Raw genomic sequence first — 20,331 nt, forward strand, 5'->3', positions numbered from 1 at the left:
CTCTTAGCCCGGAATGGAACTTTCCATGAAGGTAGCAATGTTCTCTATGAGTGCTGTCTGCTGTGGTGGGCGCGGAGGGCAGCGCTGCTCAAGAGGCAGGAGCTGGCGCCTTCGCAGCGGGAGTTTTTCTCAGCGTCCAGGGGACAGGTCGATGGGGAAGCTGTGGAGCAGTGCCTTCCTCTCGCCCCACTGAAGCATATACCTAAAAACTCAAAGCCCAGTTCCTCTGTCCTGGGCTATTTCTAAAATGCCTCAGTGATATTTCCATGTCGTGACAAATAACCTACCCACACTGTGGAAACAGTTCCCTGGTTTCAGACAACGAATGGCCCATGCTTTCGGGTGACCGTGGGGGCCCAGCGCCAGCCCTGCAGGGACAGCAGATACCTGGGAGGCGTCCCAGGCTTGGTACTTCAGCGTCCCCGTGAGGATGTAGTCACTCAGGTAGAAGACAAAGAGGCTGACAATCAGTAGTGGGCTTACGCCAGCCCACATCACCTTCCAGTACCAGCTCACAGCTCGGCCAGTCATGGCCTTAAGGTCACTTTCAAATCTATTTGGAAAACAGGGAGAGAAAGTCTGGATTATCCAGGCTGCGGAGGTGAGGGCGTCCAGCTTACCCGTCCCTGTTCACAGAGGAACATTCTGTTCTAGGTGGTAACTGATGTCTGAGTTTGGCCACTGGACTCCTCTGTGACACCTTCTTGAGAAAGCAGTGCCGCGGTGGGGAGGGGAGAAGGGCTGAGACTGCCCAGGAAGGGTGACGGAGCAAGCATGCTGTGGAGAGTGGACGTCAGAAGATACCTTCCCAGTGCCAGCCTTCAGACGAAGGTTGCTGGCATAGCCCAGAGGGCAGCTTCCAGGAATGGTGGGCACAGGCAGCAAGGGAGGGACATTTGTTGGGCTGCTCATCAACAACAGGGGCTTCTTGGGCAGCTCTGCCCACCCCTCAATCCAGCCCACTGCTGTCAGTCAGTGACTCCCTTTCCCAGTAAACGCCACGGAGCAGAATCACTTGGTCCACTGAAACCAGAGCAGGTTTTCTGGGACAGAAGAAGAGCCAACCTCGGACTGAAGGCCTTCCCGTAGCCCTGGCCTGTTGGAGCTGGTCTAGAGCGGCCAGGACAGTGAGGCCCAAAGGCGTTGCCCACAGCCACCATCACCATCTCCATCATTCCTGTAGCTCTCTCTTTTCCCTCTTCTTTACTTTTCAACCTACATTTAGCAGCAACACAACAGCAGCCAGTTTCTCATATACTTGACAGGCTAAGTACACGTATTTTTGAGTACACATACACAGTATAAAAAGTATCTTTGGCATTTTGGGAGATGTTGGCCCAACGAAACTCCCCATTTCACACAGGAGGAACCAAGGCCCAGGGTTGCAATGCCATCTGCCTTAGGGCTTGGTAAAGACCAGGCCCAGAACCTGGGTTGGCCTCCTGCCTCCGGCCCAGAGCCTTTAAACCTGCTCCCTACAGCGGGAGAGGCAGCCTTGGCGGGAGGGGCTGGGGTGGTGTGGGTGTGACGTCACCGGCTGCAGCCACAGCCCCTCCCTCCCTGGGACCTGCTGCATGTCCTGGGTGTCCATGCAAGGCTGTGCGGAGACCACCACCTGCCCTTTGCTGCTGCTGACATAGTGGGACTCTAGGCTGTAGGCCATGAAGGCTCATGTATGTGACGTGGAAATCTGGGGCTTTCAAAAATCGGACAGGTGAAAAAGTGTTGGGGGGTCCTCTTGTCCCTTCACACCCCCATTACCCCCCGCTTTCTGGATGGAGAAAGTCGGGAAGAGCTGGCTGCAGAAAAGCCCCAGGACACTGTCGCTGGGTGGTCACTAGATGGCGGTGTCCCCTGAGCAAGCCGAAGCACTCCCCACCTACCACTTACAGTCAGTCCACCTACAACATCTCCAAGGCACGTTTGTTTCCGCCTGTCTCCCTTCGCCAGCCCCTTTTTGATGGACTTGTGCCCCTCACCGATCTAGTGACCTCCAGTGGGCCCTAGGTTCTGTTCCTCTCTCCCAACCTTCTCTTTTTATCCTGAAACACTCACCCTCTCAGTGACCAATCTCTTTCTCCCTCTAGACTGGCATTTCCTAGGTGACCAGGGATTTTCCCAGTTTTAGCACCGAAAGTTCCACATCCCAGAAAACCCCTCAATCCTGGGGAAACAGGGAGAGCTGGTCCCCCTAACGCTAGTGTCCTCGAAATGTTAGTAGCTAAGGGTGAGAGTGGGGTGAGCGGAGGGTGAAAAGGCATTCCTTGACCAAGTAAGTCTGGAAATGCTGCAATTCTAACCCTCTCTTTGGGATCCATAACTTGAGATCCATAACTCTGAGAAGTCCTACGGGAAAGACATCGATTTGGCTTTGTTTAACTTATGTCCTGAAATGAATGGACCATGGGACATTCCGCAGCATGGCACAGGACCCTGGCCTTTGCAGGGACATAGCAGGGAATGCTGCTTCAGGAATGCCTGCCTCCCAGAGTGTTGTCAATGTCTCCCTCCCCACCCCGAACCAGCATGGAAGATCAAAAAGACTGGGGAAGAGGGCAGAAAACAACGTGGCACAGCCTCCTCGCCCAAACCGGTGCCCACTTGAGCAGCGCTGCCCAAACTGAGGTGCCTCAGGCCCCCCGGACGTAGCGTGAAGATGTAGGATCTGATTCAGCAGGACGGGGTGGGTCCGAGCTTCTACAGTCCCAATGAGCGCCTTGTTGCTGCTGCTCCCGCTCTAGGGACCACACTTGGGGTAGCAAAGCTCTCTAGGCCAGTGATTCTCAAAGCGTGGGTGCCAGACTCATCTGGGAACCTGCTAGAAATGTGAATTCTTGGCCTTCCCCAGGCCTGCCTGATCAGAACCTTGGGTGTGAGTCCCGCAGCTGTGTTTGACCAGCCCAAGGGACTGTGAGGCACACTCGAGTTTGAAGGCTGCTCTAGACTGGTGGCTCTTGCCCCAGCTGCACATTCCATCACCTGGGGAGAATGAAAACATTCCAGTCCTGTGCTGTGCACTGGGATTGAGAACCTCACTGACTAAATTTTCAATCTGCCAAAGTTTCTAAGGTCTAAGTTATCAACTGCACTTTGGTCAGGGTTCTGGGAAAATACTGATGTTGGCCGATGATCAGAGCATCCAGTGCCTGGAGGCACAATTCCCTGCCCCAGTAAGCTGTGGGGGTCCAGCAGGGTCGACCCTAAAACATCCTGTGATACAAAGCAGAAGTACGGGAATAGAGAGAAAGATATTCACTGAAGCAAACTGAGCGTGGAATAGGGGCAGAGCATTAGCTGAGATCTGCGGGCAAAGAACAAACATTGAGTAACGATGCCAAGCTTAAGGAAGAGGGGAAAATGTGTATCAAGAAACAGCTGTTTTGGGGGTGTGGCCTCTGTGGCTGTGTTTTCCCTGCGCAACTAGGGGTCCTGGGCCTCCTCACCTCCTCAACCCGTACACGTAGCACACGGCAATCGTCTCCACCAGCACGATGAGCAGCAGGGACAGTGTGGCCGCGTAGTCGTTGAATATATCAAACCAGTAGTTCCCAGCCTCCATGGTGAACACCATGCCGATGGCACAGTTGACAAGGCACACCAGACCTGGGGGCCACAAGACCAGCTGCTCACCTGCCCAAAACCCCCCACTACTGCTCACCAGTTTTCTAAGGGACAGCGGGGCCACTGGCCTTCGGGGGACCTTGGCTGATTGGTTCATCCACATGGGTTGAAAGAGCTGTCATGGGTTGGACTCTCTGAAGGTGTGTGCCATGTGTGTGGGGCAGGGGGCACAATGGTGTCCCGAAGTGTGTCAGCAGGAGTCACTGATGTTGACTCACTGAGCTGCCCTGCAGGGGAGGCAGAGCTTCAAGCTCAATGAACAAGCAGACGTGGTGGGCACTGCCATTCCAGGATCCCGCCCAGGCTGTGGGTCTGCAATTCTAACCCTCTCTGTTTATCCCAACAACTCAGCCCTGGAGCTTATGAGAAAAGAATCAGGGGAGGAGGCTTGAATATGGGGTGGCCCCATAAGGACTTCCTAGAGAGGACTTGCATCCACCAAGAAGGGGGTGGGGCGGGGAAGAGACACATGTCCACCAAGATCCTCCCACGTGCCAGGCACTTGCAATGCGTTGGACCCTTAGGCCTCTGAGGCAGATGTCCGGAGTCCCCTTTCACTGATGGGAAGGCAAGGCTCAGAGATGTCCAAGGCTCCCCCGACGTCCCATAGCACGTCAGTGGCAGAGTGAGGATTCAGATCCAGGCCCTTTAGCCTCCAGAACCTGGGCCTTCATCCCAGGCTCCTCCAGTTGCCTCCCCTGGGGACCCCATGCGTGTCTGAGTCTAGAGCCCACACCTGCCCTTTCGACTACCACACCGTACACTGCTTGCTACCGAGCCCTCCTGCCATCCTGACGGGGACACACAAGGAGAAAGGGACCATGCGCTGGCCAAGGGCTACAGGCACACCTAGTGTTGGCTACAGAGACCAGGTCCGAGGAAGGGGGCTAAGTGCTGCTGGACTCTGAAGAGGTGGGGGCAACTCCAACTGGAGTGGTCGGGGCTTGAAGGAGATGGCCTGGGAGCTGGGTTTGATTCGTCCTGCATGTGGAGGAATGGTGTCTTCAGAGGCAGAGGTGTAGGCCACAGGGTCCTTGAGGCACTCTGGTTGCAGATGGGCCAGGGAATGAAACCATGAGAGATGTAATTGGAAAAGCCAGCTCATTTCCTAAGAACTGAAATGTCCATCAACAGCAGAATGGATAAAGAAACTGGTATGTGATCTTACAATGGATTATTATATAGGCAGAAAAAGGGGCAGACGATTGCTGCTCGAAACATGAGTGGATCTCACAGGTAGATTCTGAGTGAAGAAAATAGGTGCAGAGTATGTACAGCAGGACTTCGTTCATATGAAATTCAAGAACAGGAAGGCCAGGCGCAATGACTCATGCCTGTAATCCCAGTACTTTGGGAGGCCGAGGCAGGTAGATCACTTGAGGTCAGGAGTTTGAGACCAGCCTGGCCAACACGATGAAACCCTGTCTCTACTAAAAATACAAAAATTAGCCAGGCATCATGGTGTGCACCTGTAATCCCAGCTACTCAGGAGGCTGAGGCACGAGAACAGCTTGACCCTGGGAGGCGGAGGTTGCAGTGAGCCAAGATCGCACCATTGCACTCCAGCCTGGGTGACAGAGTGAGACTGTCTTTAAAAAAAAAAAATAGGAAAAAAAAACCCTAAAACGTAGAAGTCAGAATAGAGGTGAAGTCCGAGGGTGCATATTTCCTGGGAAGGGGTGTGAAGGAGCTGTCTAGGGTGTGGAAAATGTTCTGTATCTTGACCTAGGTGGTGGTTCCTCGAGTGGACACATATGTAAAATCCACTGAGTTTGTACTTAAGAATTGTACACTTTATAATGGTCATAGTTCAGGCTGGGTGTGGTGGCTCACGCCCGTAACCCCAGCACTTTGGGAGGCTGAGATGGGCAAATTACCTGAGGTCAGGAGTTCAAGACCAGCTTGGCCAACATGGTGAAACCCCGTCTCTACTAAAGACACAAAAATCAGCCAGGTGTCATGGCATGCACCTGTAATCCCCGCTACTTGGGAGAGTGAAGCAGGAGAATCACTTGAACCCGGGAAATGGAGGTTGCAGTGAGCCAAAATCACGCCACTGCACTCTAGCCTGGTTGACAGAGTAAGACTCTGTCTGAAATATATATAATATACTTCAATGAAAACAAACAAAAGCAACAGCAAGTTCTCTCCTAGCCTGGAGAACTTTGAATGTCAGGTTGGGGAGTTGGGTTGGGGTGGCCATTTCACTTCCCTGTGATGTGGAGAATGGAACGCAGCCCCCTGCAGCCACCTGAACCAGCCCATGACCCCTGAGGGAACTCTCCCCTGCTCACTCCCATGCCCTGGCCCTCCTGATCCCCGCCCCCTCCACTGGCTGGCCTGCTGACCTGAGATGGCCTCCTTGGGCAGGTGGCTGGAGATGATCTTGCTGTCTGTCAGAGGGGTGAGGATGGCCGCTGTGTTTCCCAGCATGCTCCCAATGCCCAGCATCAGCAGCATGAAGAAGTAGAGCACCGACCACAGCTGGGACACCTCCATGTTTTTAATGGCCTCCGTGTAGACGATGAATGCCAGGCCAGTGCCCTGGACGGCCTGCCCAGGGTGAGAAGACACCAGTTACATGCATGAGGGACTTACAGTCTTATTCACACATTCAGTGCTAAGCAACGTGGGGGACCTTGGAAGTGGTCATGAGAAGCCACATTGTGAGGTTGGAGCTTCCATCTGCAGACCAGCCCCTTACACTTAGCTGGGTCGAAAAGGAAAGGGAGCTGCTAGGAGCTCATATATGCAAAGCACGTGAGAACTTGCAGCCAGCCTGCAACACTGAGTTCCCCTCTCCTGCCCCAACTTACGTAAATTCTGGATGAAAAAGAATAAAACAATGCATAATTTCTGCTTCTAATGTGATGACTGACTAGGTGTCCTGAAACCTCTGTGGCTGGGACCTGAGGAGGGCGGGCAGGGCCAGGGCAGCAGGAAGCAGAATTGTGGAGAGCCAGCTTGGTCAGCAGGCAACCAGGAGGGCCAGGTGCTCAGCGGTCAGGTCCCTGTGTTGGTAACGCTGTTGTGGAGATGTTAAACTATGGAAATTGAGGCTGGAACTCCTGCTTAAAGACAATCCCCCAAGGGGCTCAAAAGGGATAATAAGTTGTGTGTACTCCCTGGCTACCCACAGAAGAAGCAAAAACAAGCCCTCCCTGGGTAGAAGCCCCCCGATTTAGACACACAGGTTTCCCAGAGATTAAGCAAAGTGCTCATAAACAGGGATTTACAAACCCACAAGGAGAGAAGTCACTGTGAGTGAAGAACTACCAAGAATAAGAAATAAGATTTAGAACAACCCTCCCCAAGGGTGGCAGATGTTGGATTGTCAGATTCAGAATTGCTATGGACTGAACCGTGTCCACCTGAAATTTGTATGTTGAAACCCTAGCTCCCAATGTGACTGTATCTGGAGATAGGGTCTTTAGGAAGTAATTAAGGTTAAACGGAGTTATAATATTGGAGCCTTAATCTGACCAGACTGTGGTCTTATAGCAAGAGGAAGAGACAGAGAGAACTCTCTATTGTGTGAAGACACAGTGAGAAGATAAGTATTCATGAACCAGGAAACAGGCCTTCATCAGAAACCAAACCCTGCTGGACCTTGATCTTGGACTTCTCAGCCTCCAGGACTGTGAGACATAAATTCCTATTGCTTGCTGGGCACAGTGGCTCATGCCTATAATCCTAGCACTTTGGGAGGCTTAGGTGGGAGGATCACTTGAGCTCAGGAGTTTGAGATCAGCTTGGGCAACATAGCAAGACCTCGTCTCTACTAAAAGTAAATAAAAGAAAATAAATTTATGTTGTTTAAGCCACCCAGTCTATGATATTTTGTTATAGCAGGCTGCATTGACTAATACAAGAACACAGGTCAATTCTATAGCATACCAGCTGCTCAGAGGCATACTGAAAATAGTTGGCTTCATGTGCTAACAACAAGGGAGTGACTACTTGTAGAGAACTTAAAAACAATAGTAAAAATCTACAAAAAGTTGATATACTTTTTATTATTATCATGAGCCAGCAATTCTAAACAGTGTTAAAATACTGCTCTCCTTCTCTTGCCTATGGCCACGACTGAAACAGTTATGTATGAAATGTTTAACGAAACAAAGAATAACATTACAAAGATAAACATGTATCAAGAAACTATTGGGATGGACAAATAAATTGGAAAAAAATAGCATCTATATAAAAAATATAGTTATTGAATTAAAAGGTTCAGTTGACAATTAAATACCAGATTAGATGCAGCTGAAAAGAGAGTTAGTGAACTGAAAGATATATCCAGGAATGACTCAGTAAGACAAAAAAGGATAAGAAGATGGGAAAAATAAAAGAGAGGTTAAGAAACCTGTAGGACAGGATGAAAAAGTCACATCTAATGAAGTTCCAAAAGGAGAAAAATGAGATAATCAGAGACAATGATTATGAGATAATAGGTACGAATTTTCCAAAACTGATAAGAAACATGGATCCATAGATCCAGGAAGCCCAACCTCACCTAGGCCTAGAGTGGATAAATAAAAATATATTCATGCCATGTCTAGATTGCAGAGGCCAAAGACAAAGAGAAGATCATGAGAAAGAGAAAAAACTGCTTGCTTACAAAGAATGAAATAAAATTTCAACAGCAACAATGGAAGCCTGAATCACATAGCAAACATCTTCAAAGTGTTGAGAGAAAATAACTGTTAACCTGGAATTTTCTACGCTGAGGAAAAATATCTTTAAAAGATAGATGCCAATTACAGAATAAAATTTAAGAAAACTGCTCTAAATGAAAGTATTTTAAGGAAAAACCTTTGGAGACACTGGGATGCAAGAAAGAATGGTGAACAAATAAAATGGCAAACATGTAGGTAAATACAAGAGCTGTATAAAATAATAATAATGTCATGTCAAGTGTATGGGGTTAAAGAGACAGAACTAGACAACAATCATTTAAAATGGGAGCAATAAAATGAAAGTACTCTAAAGTCCTTTTGAATTTTGGGAAGGAGGTCAAGATGCTGTTTAACTTTAGACTTTATTAAGTTAAATATGAAAGGAAAATTTCAAGAAGAAATCAAGCAGCCAAATTCCAAACAGCAGGGAATAAAGTGGAATGAGGAAAGAAAAGAAAGAAAGAAAGAAAAAAAGAACAAAGCAACAGGAAAAACGAAGTCTAGATAAATCAATAACCAACCATGTAATTCTTGGCTGTAGAGCCAAGCTCAGAAGTAGTGAGGAAAACTCCCAGGTGCCAAAACCATAAAGGAAAGTTGAAGTGAAAGCACTGAATAGGTGCGGAAGCTGAAGGACCTCATGGATCACCTGAACAGGACCTAGGCCTTGAAGGCTGGGGTTTCGGGGCTGCGGTCTGATGCCTGCCCAGGGAAGTAGGCTCATGCCACAGGCCAGTGCAAGCATGGAGCTAGGGCTGAACAAGCAGGAGAAAAAAGCATTGCCTAACTCATGAAATGACCTACAGTGGTTGTACCCAGGAAACAAAGTGCCAAACAAACCAAACCCAACCAACCAACCACCCCAAAAATACCAACCTCCAAAGTAGCTTACTGGCAACCAGAGCCACAGGCCCTCCCTACTCTCTACCCTTGAAAAGCATTACCTAGGAACACTCTGTAGAAATAATCTCTAGAAGTGTTTACTTTAAATATAAGAATTAGACAAATATGCCCACTATCACTTCTACTCCCATGTGCTAGAAATCCTAGTGAATACAATAAGAACAAGGGAATGAGATATAAGCATTGAAAAGAAAAATGCAAAATTCAGTCTGCAGGCGATAGGACAGTTTAACATAGAAAACTGAAGCAAGTCTGTAGCTAAATGTGAGAATTAATAAGAAAATTCATAAAGGTTGCTGGATACAAGGTCAACATACAAAATTTTTAGCTTCCTTTTGCAACAAAAACAAACAATGATAGAATGAGGGGAAGAGACACCATTCACAATACAATAAAACAGTAAGGTAATAGAAATCTAATGAAAGATGTGCCAAGATGTTCATAGAGAAAGTTAGCTGAAGAATATTTTAAAAGACCTGAGTGAATGAGAGAAAGTATGCTCCTAAGTCGAATGTCACAATTCAAAAGATATTAATTCTCCCCAAATTACACTATAAAATCAATGCAAGTCTAGTAAAAATTCCCTAGATTTTTTTCCAATGAAACTTATCAAACTGATCCTCAAACTAATGTGAAAAAATAAAGCTCCCAGCACAGCAGAGATAATTCTGTAAAATATAAAGATGACTTTCAGTAGCAAAAATTAAAAAAAAAACCTCCAAATGTCTATTAGTAAGGGAATGGATAAATTGCAGTATACTTGTGTGATGGAATAAAATGCAGCATTTAAATGAACAATGAGGTTCCGCATGTGTTATTGTGGACAGATCTCAAAATTAAAATGCTGAATGAGAGAAGTATCTTTCCAGACCATTTATGCCTATTTAAAAACTGCCGACATAGGAGTCCAAAGGCTTGTTGGAAAAAAATAAAATAAAATAAAAACTGCCAACAAAACAATGATATTATTTAAGAATACATGAATGGGTATAAAAATGTAAAATATAAAATATAAAAATGAAGGTTCTTGCCTCTGGTGAGTAGGGAAAACAAAGGGGACTTTTTAACTTCATCTTTGAAACGTTCTTTCCCTTTATATAAAGAAAATCTGAACTCAAAATGACAAAATGTTTATAATGGATCTTTCTGAGTGGTATATATATGGGTGTTTGTTATATTATTCTCTCTACTTTCCTGTATTTTAAAAGCTTAGAAACACAAAAGAAAAAGAACGGACAGAGAGGTTACTGTAACTAGCATTCTCCAGCAGCCCTCAGGAGAGTGGTGGTAAAGCCTCTCTTCTTGGAGTTGCAGGAAAAGTTATTCAAGATACTTCTTCATTTTTATGGACCTCACCTAGCTCCCAAGTCAGCAGCTCACCAAGGTCCCCATGAGTGTGTGGAGAGAAGACAGTCCCCAGCCTTGCCTGGGCACGTTACCGTGTCTAGCTCCGACTCCAAGCTGCAGTTTTTGATGTGCGGGAACACCTCGCTGTATTTGCTTGGGTAGGCAGATGCGAGGTAGCCCTTCACCTGCTCCAGGTTGCTGGCCGTCAAAAAGCCATCTTCAAGGTCAAAAGTGTTGGTCAGCAGCAGACTCACCCTGCAGAACACACCATCGGACCGACCTTCACTGATCAGAAAGGCAGCTGTCACCAAAGCCGCCCGTCAGCCTCTTCTTTTCTGATTAGGTGAGGAAAGGGAACCTGTTGCTTGGTGACCTTTTAAAGGGTGGGGTGATTTTGAATGGCACTGAAGAAGCCTCAGATATGAACAATGATGACAACAGGCACCAAACTCACACAGCTAGGCTCTTTTAACCTCTGGACCAACACAGTCCAGCAGAAGTTTCCGTGCTGATGAAAATGTTCTCTATCTGGGCTGTCCCATTTGGCACTCACTGCCACATATGGCAACTGAGTACTTGATGGTGGACACTGAGCAACTGATTGAAAGTAACATGGGAATATGAATTAAGTTGCATTGATTTAAATGTAAATTTGTAAACAGCCACTTGTGGCTGGTAACTACCCAACTGGACAGCATACCTCCTGGATGATGTCCATGTATTTTGGGCAAGGCGCCACAGAAAGTGTATCCTGCAATCTCTGTGGCTTAGCTAGAGGCTTCTTGGTTACTTTTGAGGTTGGGGAGATGGGGTAGAAGAAACAAAGTTTGATTGTCGTATGTCCTATTACGCTAAGTGCTCGCAACACATTAACGTGCCCTCGTCCCTGCCAGGCAGATGTTGACATGCCCCAGGCCCCCCAGCAACTGGTGGTGGTATAAGGAGTCTGAACGTGAGCCCTGGATTGAGGACTCCAAAACTGGTGCACTTTGCCCCAGCCCTTGCCCAGGCGACCCTTCAGCTCAGAGCTCAGGGAGGCCTGGGACTCGGTGGGACAGCCCAAGCTTACTTCTTCAAGCAGTTTTCATAATTGAAGGTGGCCTTGAAGCCATAGATGGAGAAGGTGACGATGCTGGCAAATATGGAGGTGAAGCTGTTGATGAGGGACACAATGATGGCGTGCTTCTGGCAGTTGTTGGATGGCTCATTGTAGCTGGCGAAGGCGATCAGGCTGCCAAAGCCCAGGCCGAGTGAGAAGAAGATCTGGGTGGCTGCATTGACCCAGGCCTTGGGGTTGGCCAGCTGTTCCATCTGGAAGGCCAACAGGGACAGGGCTGATGAGCCCTGGGTGAGATTCCAAACAAACACTTAGACCCTCAACAGGAGAGTAACCCAGAGAGGGGAAGGAGCTCGCCTACAGCACGCAGCCATCGGGGCACCCCTGGGACTGGAGACCAGCTCTTCTGGCCCCATCCACTCCCTGGCAGATGAAACACACAGCTCAAGCTGCACACCTCCCATGGCTAAGGTGCTGTGGAGAATACAGGTGTTATGTGGAGGATATAAGGTGCTACGTATCTTCTACAGCACTTCAGTCATAGGAGGTGTGTAACCAGAAGCAGCTATGCTCACCACTATACATCGGTGCAGAGGTGTGCAATGGAATACTGCAGGGTAAAATAATTAAAACACACACGGAGCCCTGATTCACAGGCAGATACTGCACAGGTCTGGGCATTCAGAGATGGAGGTGGTGTGGCCTGGCAGGGGAGGTCTAGGTGTGGGTTGACTCTCGGCACTGACATCAGGGGGCGTTTGGAATGGGGAAGGAGGAGGATGACACAGTCATTTAATTTCCAGGGGCTAGATTTGCTAAATGAAGAACTTGCCCCATCCCAAAGGCAAGAGGGCACCCTCCATGGATGAACCCTGGGTGTGGGGTGCATGAAGAGTGGGTGGGTTGGGAAGGGATTGTAGGAAACCCTGTAGGGAAACGGGTGCAGGGAACCATATGAGCCCGCAAACAAGATGACCAGAGCAGTGCTCATGGGAAAAAGCTTGGTCCAGTTTGAAAGGGGCTTGAGGTGAGGCAGTGGTAGGGGTGCAGCAGTTGGGGGACAGTGAGGATGAAAAGGAGAGGCTGAAAGACTTAATGCTCCAGAATTAACAGGGAGTGGGGACGACCTGGCTGAGGAGGTGATCCAGCGACTGCAGGTACTCCACGCTCCCACCACACCCTCGTGGGCTCACATCAGCTTCCCTGGGTACAGCGTTGGCCCACTCTCCATCTTTCCCTCTTCCCACCTGTCCTGGAAGGTGGCAGGATGAGTGAGGGGCGCCCTTAGGGACCTCCCGCTTCAGCCCGTACCTTGGGAGTGAACATGTACATGAGGCCGTTGGTGGCTCCATGGAGCGTGAGGCCCCTGATGAGGTAGATGATGAGCACGCAGTAGGGCAGTGATGCCGTGAAATACACCACCTGCGGGCATCAGAGAGCAGAGTCGGCCTCCCGGAGCGGTGGGGTCCACAGGACAGACCCACGCCCCACGGAACACCGCCACATCTGGGGTATTCAGGCTGCACTGCCCAGCTGCTGACAGCTGGAAAAGGCATGGAGATTCTTGGTCACACACAGGCTCTGGGTTAGGGCTGGAGAAATGGGTTGGTGGGATGTGGTCACTCACAGTTGTGACCAGCAGGACATTCCTTATTCGGTAGAGAAGAGGCAAACAGGTACCGAGCCTCTGCCTTCCACCCTCCCTTCAACCTGACCTTATTCCGGAAAGGATTTGAGGTTACCCACAAAAACACATCAGTCACATTAACATTTCAAAATTGCTAGATAAAGAAATCAGCCTGAAAAAAATATATGGGCAATCCAGTAATGAGCCCACAGGAAAAAGCAACCCATAGAATCTGTGCATTAGTCTCTACCCAGTTTCTGAGGCAGATTCAGCTCCGAGCTTCCTGGTGGCCTACACACAAAGCAGGAACACAATTAAAAGGAAAACAAAAATCTGCAGCTTGGAGAAGGACAGATTTCCCCGGGATTGGGGCCTGAGAGCAGATTGGTCATGAGTGCTCATGCAGGAAAGCAGCGACGTGTAGAGTAGAGGACAATGTCTCCATAATAAATACAATAGGAAATTCAGATCTGATTTTTATGGCAACCCTCCAAAAAGGGTTTACTTCCTTAGGCTTTAACATTACACCTGAATGGACATTTTTGTCAACCAGATCTTCTTTCTCCACCAGCATGCATGGTAAGTTCAATGATGTTTTGTTAATATATTCAGTGTTCATGGTAGCGTTAGTAGTCACCTGTCATGCTCTGGGTGATTCTAACTGTCACAAAGCCATAGAATACAGACCTTCAAGTGCACGTGTGCCTATCCAGGAATGGAATTTTTTCTGTAAATCAACTCATATGTGTACCAGGGCCTCATTTGTAAAGCAAATAAATATTTTGCTAGATTGTCTTTTGTGTAAGAGTTCCCTTAAAGTTTGAGTCTCTCTGTGAGAAATATGGCTGGTGGCTCATGTTCAGGTGGACTTGAATTACACTTGACCCTCCCTTCCCACTGAGGTGTGGTGTCATCTTCTTATCCATTTCCAAGGCCGCCAGAGTGGCACTCCGTGCCCTGTCACCCAGAGGACAGCAGGTGGAATGCGGGGTGTGTCTTTTATCACTGCTTCTTAGCTGAGGTTGTTGTAACTTGAGAACAGTAATAAATCCACCCAAGATTATAAGAAAAGAAACCAGATAAGAGATAGAGATGAAAAGACAGAGCACTTACTCATGACCAACATCCATCACAATGGGCACTAAGCAGGCCCTTAGGGCCAGCCCCGGGAATTTCCCTCCTTCTCCCGAGGTGAGCAAGTTTCCCGGAGGCTCATGGAGTCTCCCCAAGTGGGCAGAATTGCTGGACATGTGATCCAGCCTAACCTATTGGAAGAAACCAATTCTGACCACTCTACAGAGATTCTGGCAGGAAACAAAGGCAATTCCAACAGAGGATGCCAGGAAATGGCACATGGTCTGTGACAAGATTAGTTCCCTTTACATAGAGCTGTTGGGGTATTTTGCCATGGAGAAGGGTATGGCTGAAGCAGAGGAAATAGACGATAAGAATAAGTAAGTTTTTATGGCATGACAGGTCTCATGTAACACATTTCTAAGTGATCAGGAAAAGTAATGGTCTCTAATCTCTGTATCTGCAGATGTTACCCTCTGATCTTTTGGATCATGATCATAATAACCTGGCAAAGATAAATTACAAAAACATTTTTTATGAGCATGACAGTATGGCCAGGCTTTACGATGGGACTGAGTGAGCTGCTGCAGGTTCTAAGCTCTCTCGGGGGAAGAGCACCTGTGCTCACTCGTCCCTCTCAGCCATAGCACAGGGGGCTTTGGGGGCTTAGAGGCTGGCCATCAGGGGGTCTTGGAAACCAAAATAAAATGTCCTACCAGGCATGATACTGGAGTTGTCCCATGGGCCCTGGAATACCATGGGTAGCTCTGATCTAATGCCTCAAGAAATACATGGGGGGTGGGGTGCAGCTGGAGGAGGCAACTCAGGTAGTCAGAGGGTGAGGACAGGTGGGCTCTTAGGACTCTCAGCAGGTGACAGTTGGAGTTGATGACATCATTAAGGCATAGAGAGAGCTATGTGGCTACCAAACCAAGGCAATGGGAAGTCTGGGCTTTGGGAAGTGAGGCTGGGCTTTGCCCTCACTAGCTGTGCCCCTGGGCAAGTCAATTTACCTCTCTGAGCCTCAGGTGAGTGGGATCATGAAATCTACCTTGAGGGGCTGTTGCCAGAATGAGACAATGTGGGTGCCCAAGCCATGTTGGGTCTATGGTGAGAAGTGACGGTGAATGAGACAGGGCGTGCTAGGCTCTGGGACATCTGCTGAAACTTCAGGCAGGTGACGGGTGATGGGAACACTGAAAGCAGATCTTCCACATGGAGCAGACTAGAGCTGCAGGAACATGTCAGCCCCAGTGAAAGTGTGAGCCTTGGGATGCACCAAGAAAGGACTATGGAGATCAAGCCTGACAGCTATGGAGGGTGATTGGAAGCAGCTTAGAACAAAGGGTCGGTCTCAAACTGAGCTGAACACTAGAATCAGTTGGCAAGCTTCTAAAATCCCCCCACCCACCCCATTGCTCAGGGCACATCCCAAACTGGTTACTGCAGAACTTTGGGGGCAGGGCTAAGGCATGAGATTTTTGAAAGCGCTCCAGAAAATATCAATGTGTAGCTGAGTTGGAGAGCCAGTGGCTAGGGTGTCTTGAGGACACATACAGTCTTAAAGAAAAGCAAACTCACTGTCCGGTTGCCTGGGTGGTATGGATTTTGGGCCGACTGGTACAGAAAAACTTTTTTTTTTTTTTTTTGGTAAGAAAGTCCTTGTTTTGAGATTTAGGGTTGCAACTTTAACCACCTCTGGCCGTCTCTATAGTCATCTAGTAGGTGACTTGTCCCAGCAACACCATCTGTGCCCTCTGCCCTAACATAGCTGCTGCCTCTCCACTGCAGAGGGCACTCCCTTGGCATTGCCCAGGGTTGGAGACAGAGGCAGCTGCCCCTTGGCGCACCCTCCCACCCGCCAGGAGCACCGGGTGTCTGTGCCTCGCTGTCCCACCTTGCCAGTGGACTCGGTGCCACGCAGGATGCACAGGTACACCACCAGCCAGGCCAGGAGGAGGCACAGCGCCGGCTCCCACTGCACACCCCCGTTCTCCTGGAGGGACGGCGAGATATTGAGGGTTTTCCTGTACCAGAAGTACTGTGTGGAGGACGCCTTCTCGCACTCCTCATCGTAGCCTGTGTGGTTACCATTCAGTGGGCAGACAGACCACGGCAGGGGATCCTGTGGGACCAAAGCGAGTGTTATCCAGAGAGGTGAAGGCTGAGGACAAAGGCTGTGGCAGGGGTGAGGGAGGTGACCCTGAGTGGAGACTCTTGAAAGAGAAGGGTGCTGGTCCCGGAAGGGCAGGTGGCTGGAGCCCCTGAAGGCAGACCGGGAGTTGGAGAGTTTGTCAGGGGGCACGGGTGAGGCAGGAAGGGGTTGGAGGAGGGGGCTCTGCTCTCGTTGCAATTCTTCAGGTGCTCCCTGAGGACTATTGAACTCCGTGGTGGGTCCCAGAGACTGAACAGTGAATGGACCACGGCCAGGCCAGCTATGATGATGGGACTCCGACCCACGGCCTGTGCACAGTCAGCTCAGGCACTCAAACCACACCCTCTGCAGCACTGGCCCAGATTGCTTAAGACTTGGTCAATGACTGAGAGAGTCCCTATTTAACCAACTAGAGAAAGTGACAGAGAGCCCAGTTCAGAGTAGCTTAAGCAGATGAGTCTTACTGGCTCCACCCTGCAAAGTCCAGGAGTCTAACTGCTTCAGGTATACCTTGACTCTAGCTCAAAGAAGTCACTAGCACCAGGTTCTCTCAGGCTCAGAAAGGCAAGAGAGCTGTGGGGCCTGAACCTCATCTCCTGCTAGCTTCCAAACCCAGTGTATGTTGCAGGAAATGCCATTCACCACCAGCACTTAGTGAGCACGGAACCTGAGACTCATGCATCTCAGGACTTGTTAGGGACTTGCGGAAATCAACAAAGACCACCCAAGTGAGAACAAGCAGAGGTTCTTTCCTTAGGGCTTGATACAACAAGGGAGGTAGCAGCATCGCTTGCATTTGGCAGGGACTCCAAGGCAGGCAGGGATTGGGAAAGCTTGTTAGTAAGGAAAGAGAAGGCTCCAGGTGTGCCCCCACAGGAGGCTGTGGGCATGTCACTTATGAACACAGGAGCCTCAATGGTGCATGCATCGTGACCATGACCCAAGGCCAAGTAGTAAACGGTGGTGCTGAGATGGGAGGGAGGGGAGGAAAAATTACTTCTGACTTGCGGGGTGGGAGATCCCAGCCCTGCTCTTTGAGGACCAGCCCCACATTGATCAGTTTTGCACATATCTGGGTTCTGCAAGTCCAGATTTAATTAGACAAAATGCATCATTAATGGAAGCAAGTCTGACCACCCCACTGGGCTCAATCCCGTATTTCACAGGAAAAGAACCAAGGCCCAGGGGTATCACCTGATGGGTCATGGCTGCTGTGCCAGTAGGCAGCTGGAGCCCAGGTCTGCATACCCAGACAGCGCTCGAGACTGTGCTGGTGAGGACCTCCATGCCCACCCCTGCCATACCTCCCCAGGGCCACCCTAGCCTATTGGAATGTGTGAGCTGGTTTCTCGCTTTGACCCATATCGTGTTCAAAGCTGGCCACCAACAGTCCTTCCCCTCCCCATGTGCACATTTCTCCCATCCAGAAGTGGCATCTCTGGCCTCACCCTGTGAGCCTGGGCTGGCCTCCGATGCACGCTGACCAACTGAATATGGTGAAGAGATGCTGTGTGAGTGAATTCCCGGCCCAGGCCTTCAGAACCCTGTAGCTAGCCTCTCACCCTCTTGGAGACCAGCTGTGGGACATCCAGGCTAGCTTCCTGAATGATGCGGATGCAAGGAGAGGGAGGCACATGGAGGGAACTGAGGTGCCTGGTGGCAGCCAGCACCAAGTCCCAGGCAGGTGAGAGGGGTCCTAGTAGACCTGAAGCCCAGTCAAGCTGCCCTGGCTGACATCCCCTTGGGCCATTTACGGCCTGTGTGGGACTGACCTGAGTCTGTTCACTGGACCACCTGCTGATGCCAGCCCAGGCCTGCTTCCCAGGCTTGGCTACACAACTAAGTCACCCAGGGGTGATGTCCAGGCTGCACCCTCAGTGACTCTGATTTCATCTGTTTAGGGTAGGGCCTGGTCATTGGATTTTTCACACCTCCCCACCCCGCGCCCCGCAACTTCATCTCCCCAGTGTGCAGCCAGGGTGAAGAAGGTTTAGAGTATAGGAGAACTTGTTAAATGGGCCAGTTCCCAGTCTGACCTCCCTCACCCACCTCTGAACCAGCAGGTGAGGACAAGGATCCCTGCATTTGCATGCATAACAGCACAGGTGCTCCTGCTGAGAAGGGCTGGACCCAAGGCTGGAAAGCCTGGCCAGGGAGTGAGTAGACAGGAGCACAGATTCCGGGACCAGGTGCCTGATTCCAACCCCACCAGCTATGAGCTACTCGGCTCCCCTCTGCTCGGGTGCTCAGTGCGCTCAGCCTTGCGGGGTGGCTGTGATGATTACCTGAGTGAACACTTCTAAAGTGCTGGGACCTGTGTCTGACCCAGAGCACATGTAAGTGAATGTCTGCAGCTACTATTCCTCTCATTATTACGGGACCATGGAGGAGGGCTTCAAAGTAGAGGGACTAAGGGATAAGTCCACAGACCTATGAAGGATGCAATGAATGAACACTTAAGTGATTTTCAGGAATTGCTGGCCCCCATTCTTCTGACTATTAGAAAAAGGTGCCCCTTTCTTGAGGCACTTTATTTTTGCTTTCGGGGGATGAGCAACTTATTCTGATTTTGTTAGGACAAGACACATTGCTTCCGCTTTTGGAAACTTGTCTTAAAAAGTATACAAATCTATCATGTTTACAATGTGTATGGCAAGCCCTTAGTTGGGGGGGGTACCATTGTGCAGTGCACAACCTGCCCAACCATACATGGCAGCCCTGCAGAGAGGATAGGAAACAGTCACCAGGCAATAGAGTGAGAAGAGTTGCTCTGTTTCCACCGAGAAGGCTGGGGAGAGGCAGAGTTGTGGCCAGTGTTCATGAAACTCTAGGTTGAACCAGGGAAAGAAGGAGGAACTGCAGCTAAGCTCAGGGCACATCTTTCTTGCCAGAGATATGTGCAATGGGGCAAGCTTGGTGGAGCTCATTGGGAAGCCAGAGTAGGGTATGCCAAATCAGGATTATTAAAGTCATTCACCCAAGCATTCCTCACGCCCCCACAGAGTCAAGGCTGTGCCCAAGCATCCCAGAGGCAAACCCAGTTCAGTCCATAGTCCATGCCAGCCCTGTCTTGCTTGTGGACCTAGGGGACAGGCATATCCCATGAAGGCCTGGCTCAGGGGCAAAGGGTAAGGCATCGGCCTGATTAGCTCCTGCCTCCTCCTCTGTTCCCATCTGGGAAGAAGCCAAGGTGAAGGTGGTTCCTGGAAGCAGGTGGAGGCAGTGGAGGATGGGGTTCCTGAGAGCGGAGCGGCAGGAGCCAGGTAACAGAAATGAGCATGAGCAGTGGAGAGGAAAATTCCTCTTGTCCTGGATATAACACCAGCTCTCTGTGTGGAATTGGAGTTCTCGCTTCTCTACAATTTCCAGCCCCTTCCACGTTTTCTACGGAGTGTCAGCTGCAGTTATCATCAGAAATGTGTGGTTTAAAATGTTTAGGAATGGCCCTACTGTGTTACAGGGTGACAGTGGTCCTTCTAGGAGAACTTGGAGGTCTACAGGGAAAAGGAGAGGCTCAGGCTGGAGTCAGAATCCTGGAAGCACAAGTGGCCCTGTGGAAAGTGGGAGAAGGGGACGGGGAGGAGGACAGACGTTGCTGTCTTGCTGGATTGAGGGAATCCCTCCCCATCAGTCCTCTCCGCAGATTTCCTCCTAGGCACACTGTGCGGTAGTTATTAATTGTTTGTTGGAGGGAGTCACGTCCATCAGAGAGAATCCACTGAAGGCCATGGACCTGCTCTCCAAGAACACACACACTCACACCGGTGGACTCTTGCTTACAGTGTAAGGGGCCTGTGGAGCCCGGGTTCAGAAGCCCTCCACGTGGTTTGGGGTGCATGGCTTCCCCTCCACCTCACACCACCCACTGGCT

General features: G+C 49.7%; 1 protein-coding gene across 8 annotated transcripts in view; it reads right to left on the bottom strand.

Annotated features, from left to right (window-relative positions):
- The window catches only part of SLC6A20 (solute carrier family 6 member 20), a 48,385-nt gene that overhangs the window by 11,222 nt on the left and 16,832 nt on the right, over positions 1 to 20,331 (bottom strand). For 3 of the 8 annotated variants that reach the window (XM_077992303.1, XM_077992302.1, XM_077992304.1), the window contains exons 4-8: positions 16,203 to 16,430; positions 12,916 to 13,026; positions 11,617 to 11,858; positions 10,640 to 10,802; positions 5,970 to 6,174 (exon numbers count right to left, since the gene is read on the bottom strand). In XM_077992303.1, the coding sequence (XP_077848429.1) occupies positions 5,970 to 6,174; positions 10,640 to 10,802; positions 11,617 to 11,858; positions 12,916 to 13,026; positions 16,203 to 16,430 (949 nt within the window). Of the gene's footprint in view, positions 1 to 387; positions 554 to 3,443; positions 3,604 to 4,470; positions 4,666 to 5,498; positions 5,553 to 5,969; positions 6,175 to 10,639; positions 10,803 to 11,616; positions 11,859 to 12,731; positions 13,027 to 16,202; positions 16,431 to 20,331 lie in introns of all 8 variants that reach the window. The other 5 variants (XR_013413834.1, XM_077992298.1, XM_077992300.1 and 2 more) reach the window with 5 other exon arrangements.

This window comes from Macaca mulatta, chromosome 2 (assembly GCF_049350105.2).
Source record: "Macaca mulatta isolate MMU2019108-1 chromosome 2, T2T-MMU8v2.0, whole genome shotgun sequence".
NCBI classification, from domain to species: Eukaryota; Metazoa; Chordata; class Mammalia; order Primates; family Cercopithecidae; genus Macaca; species Macaca mulatta.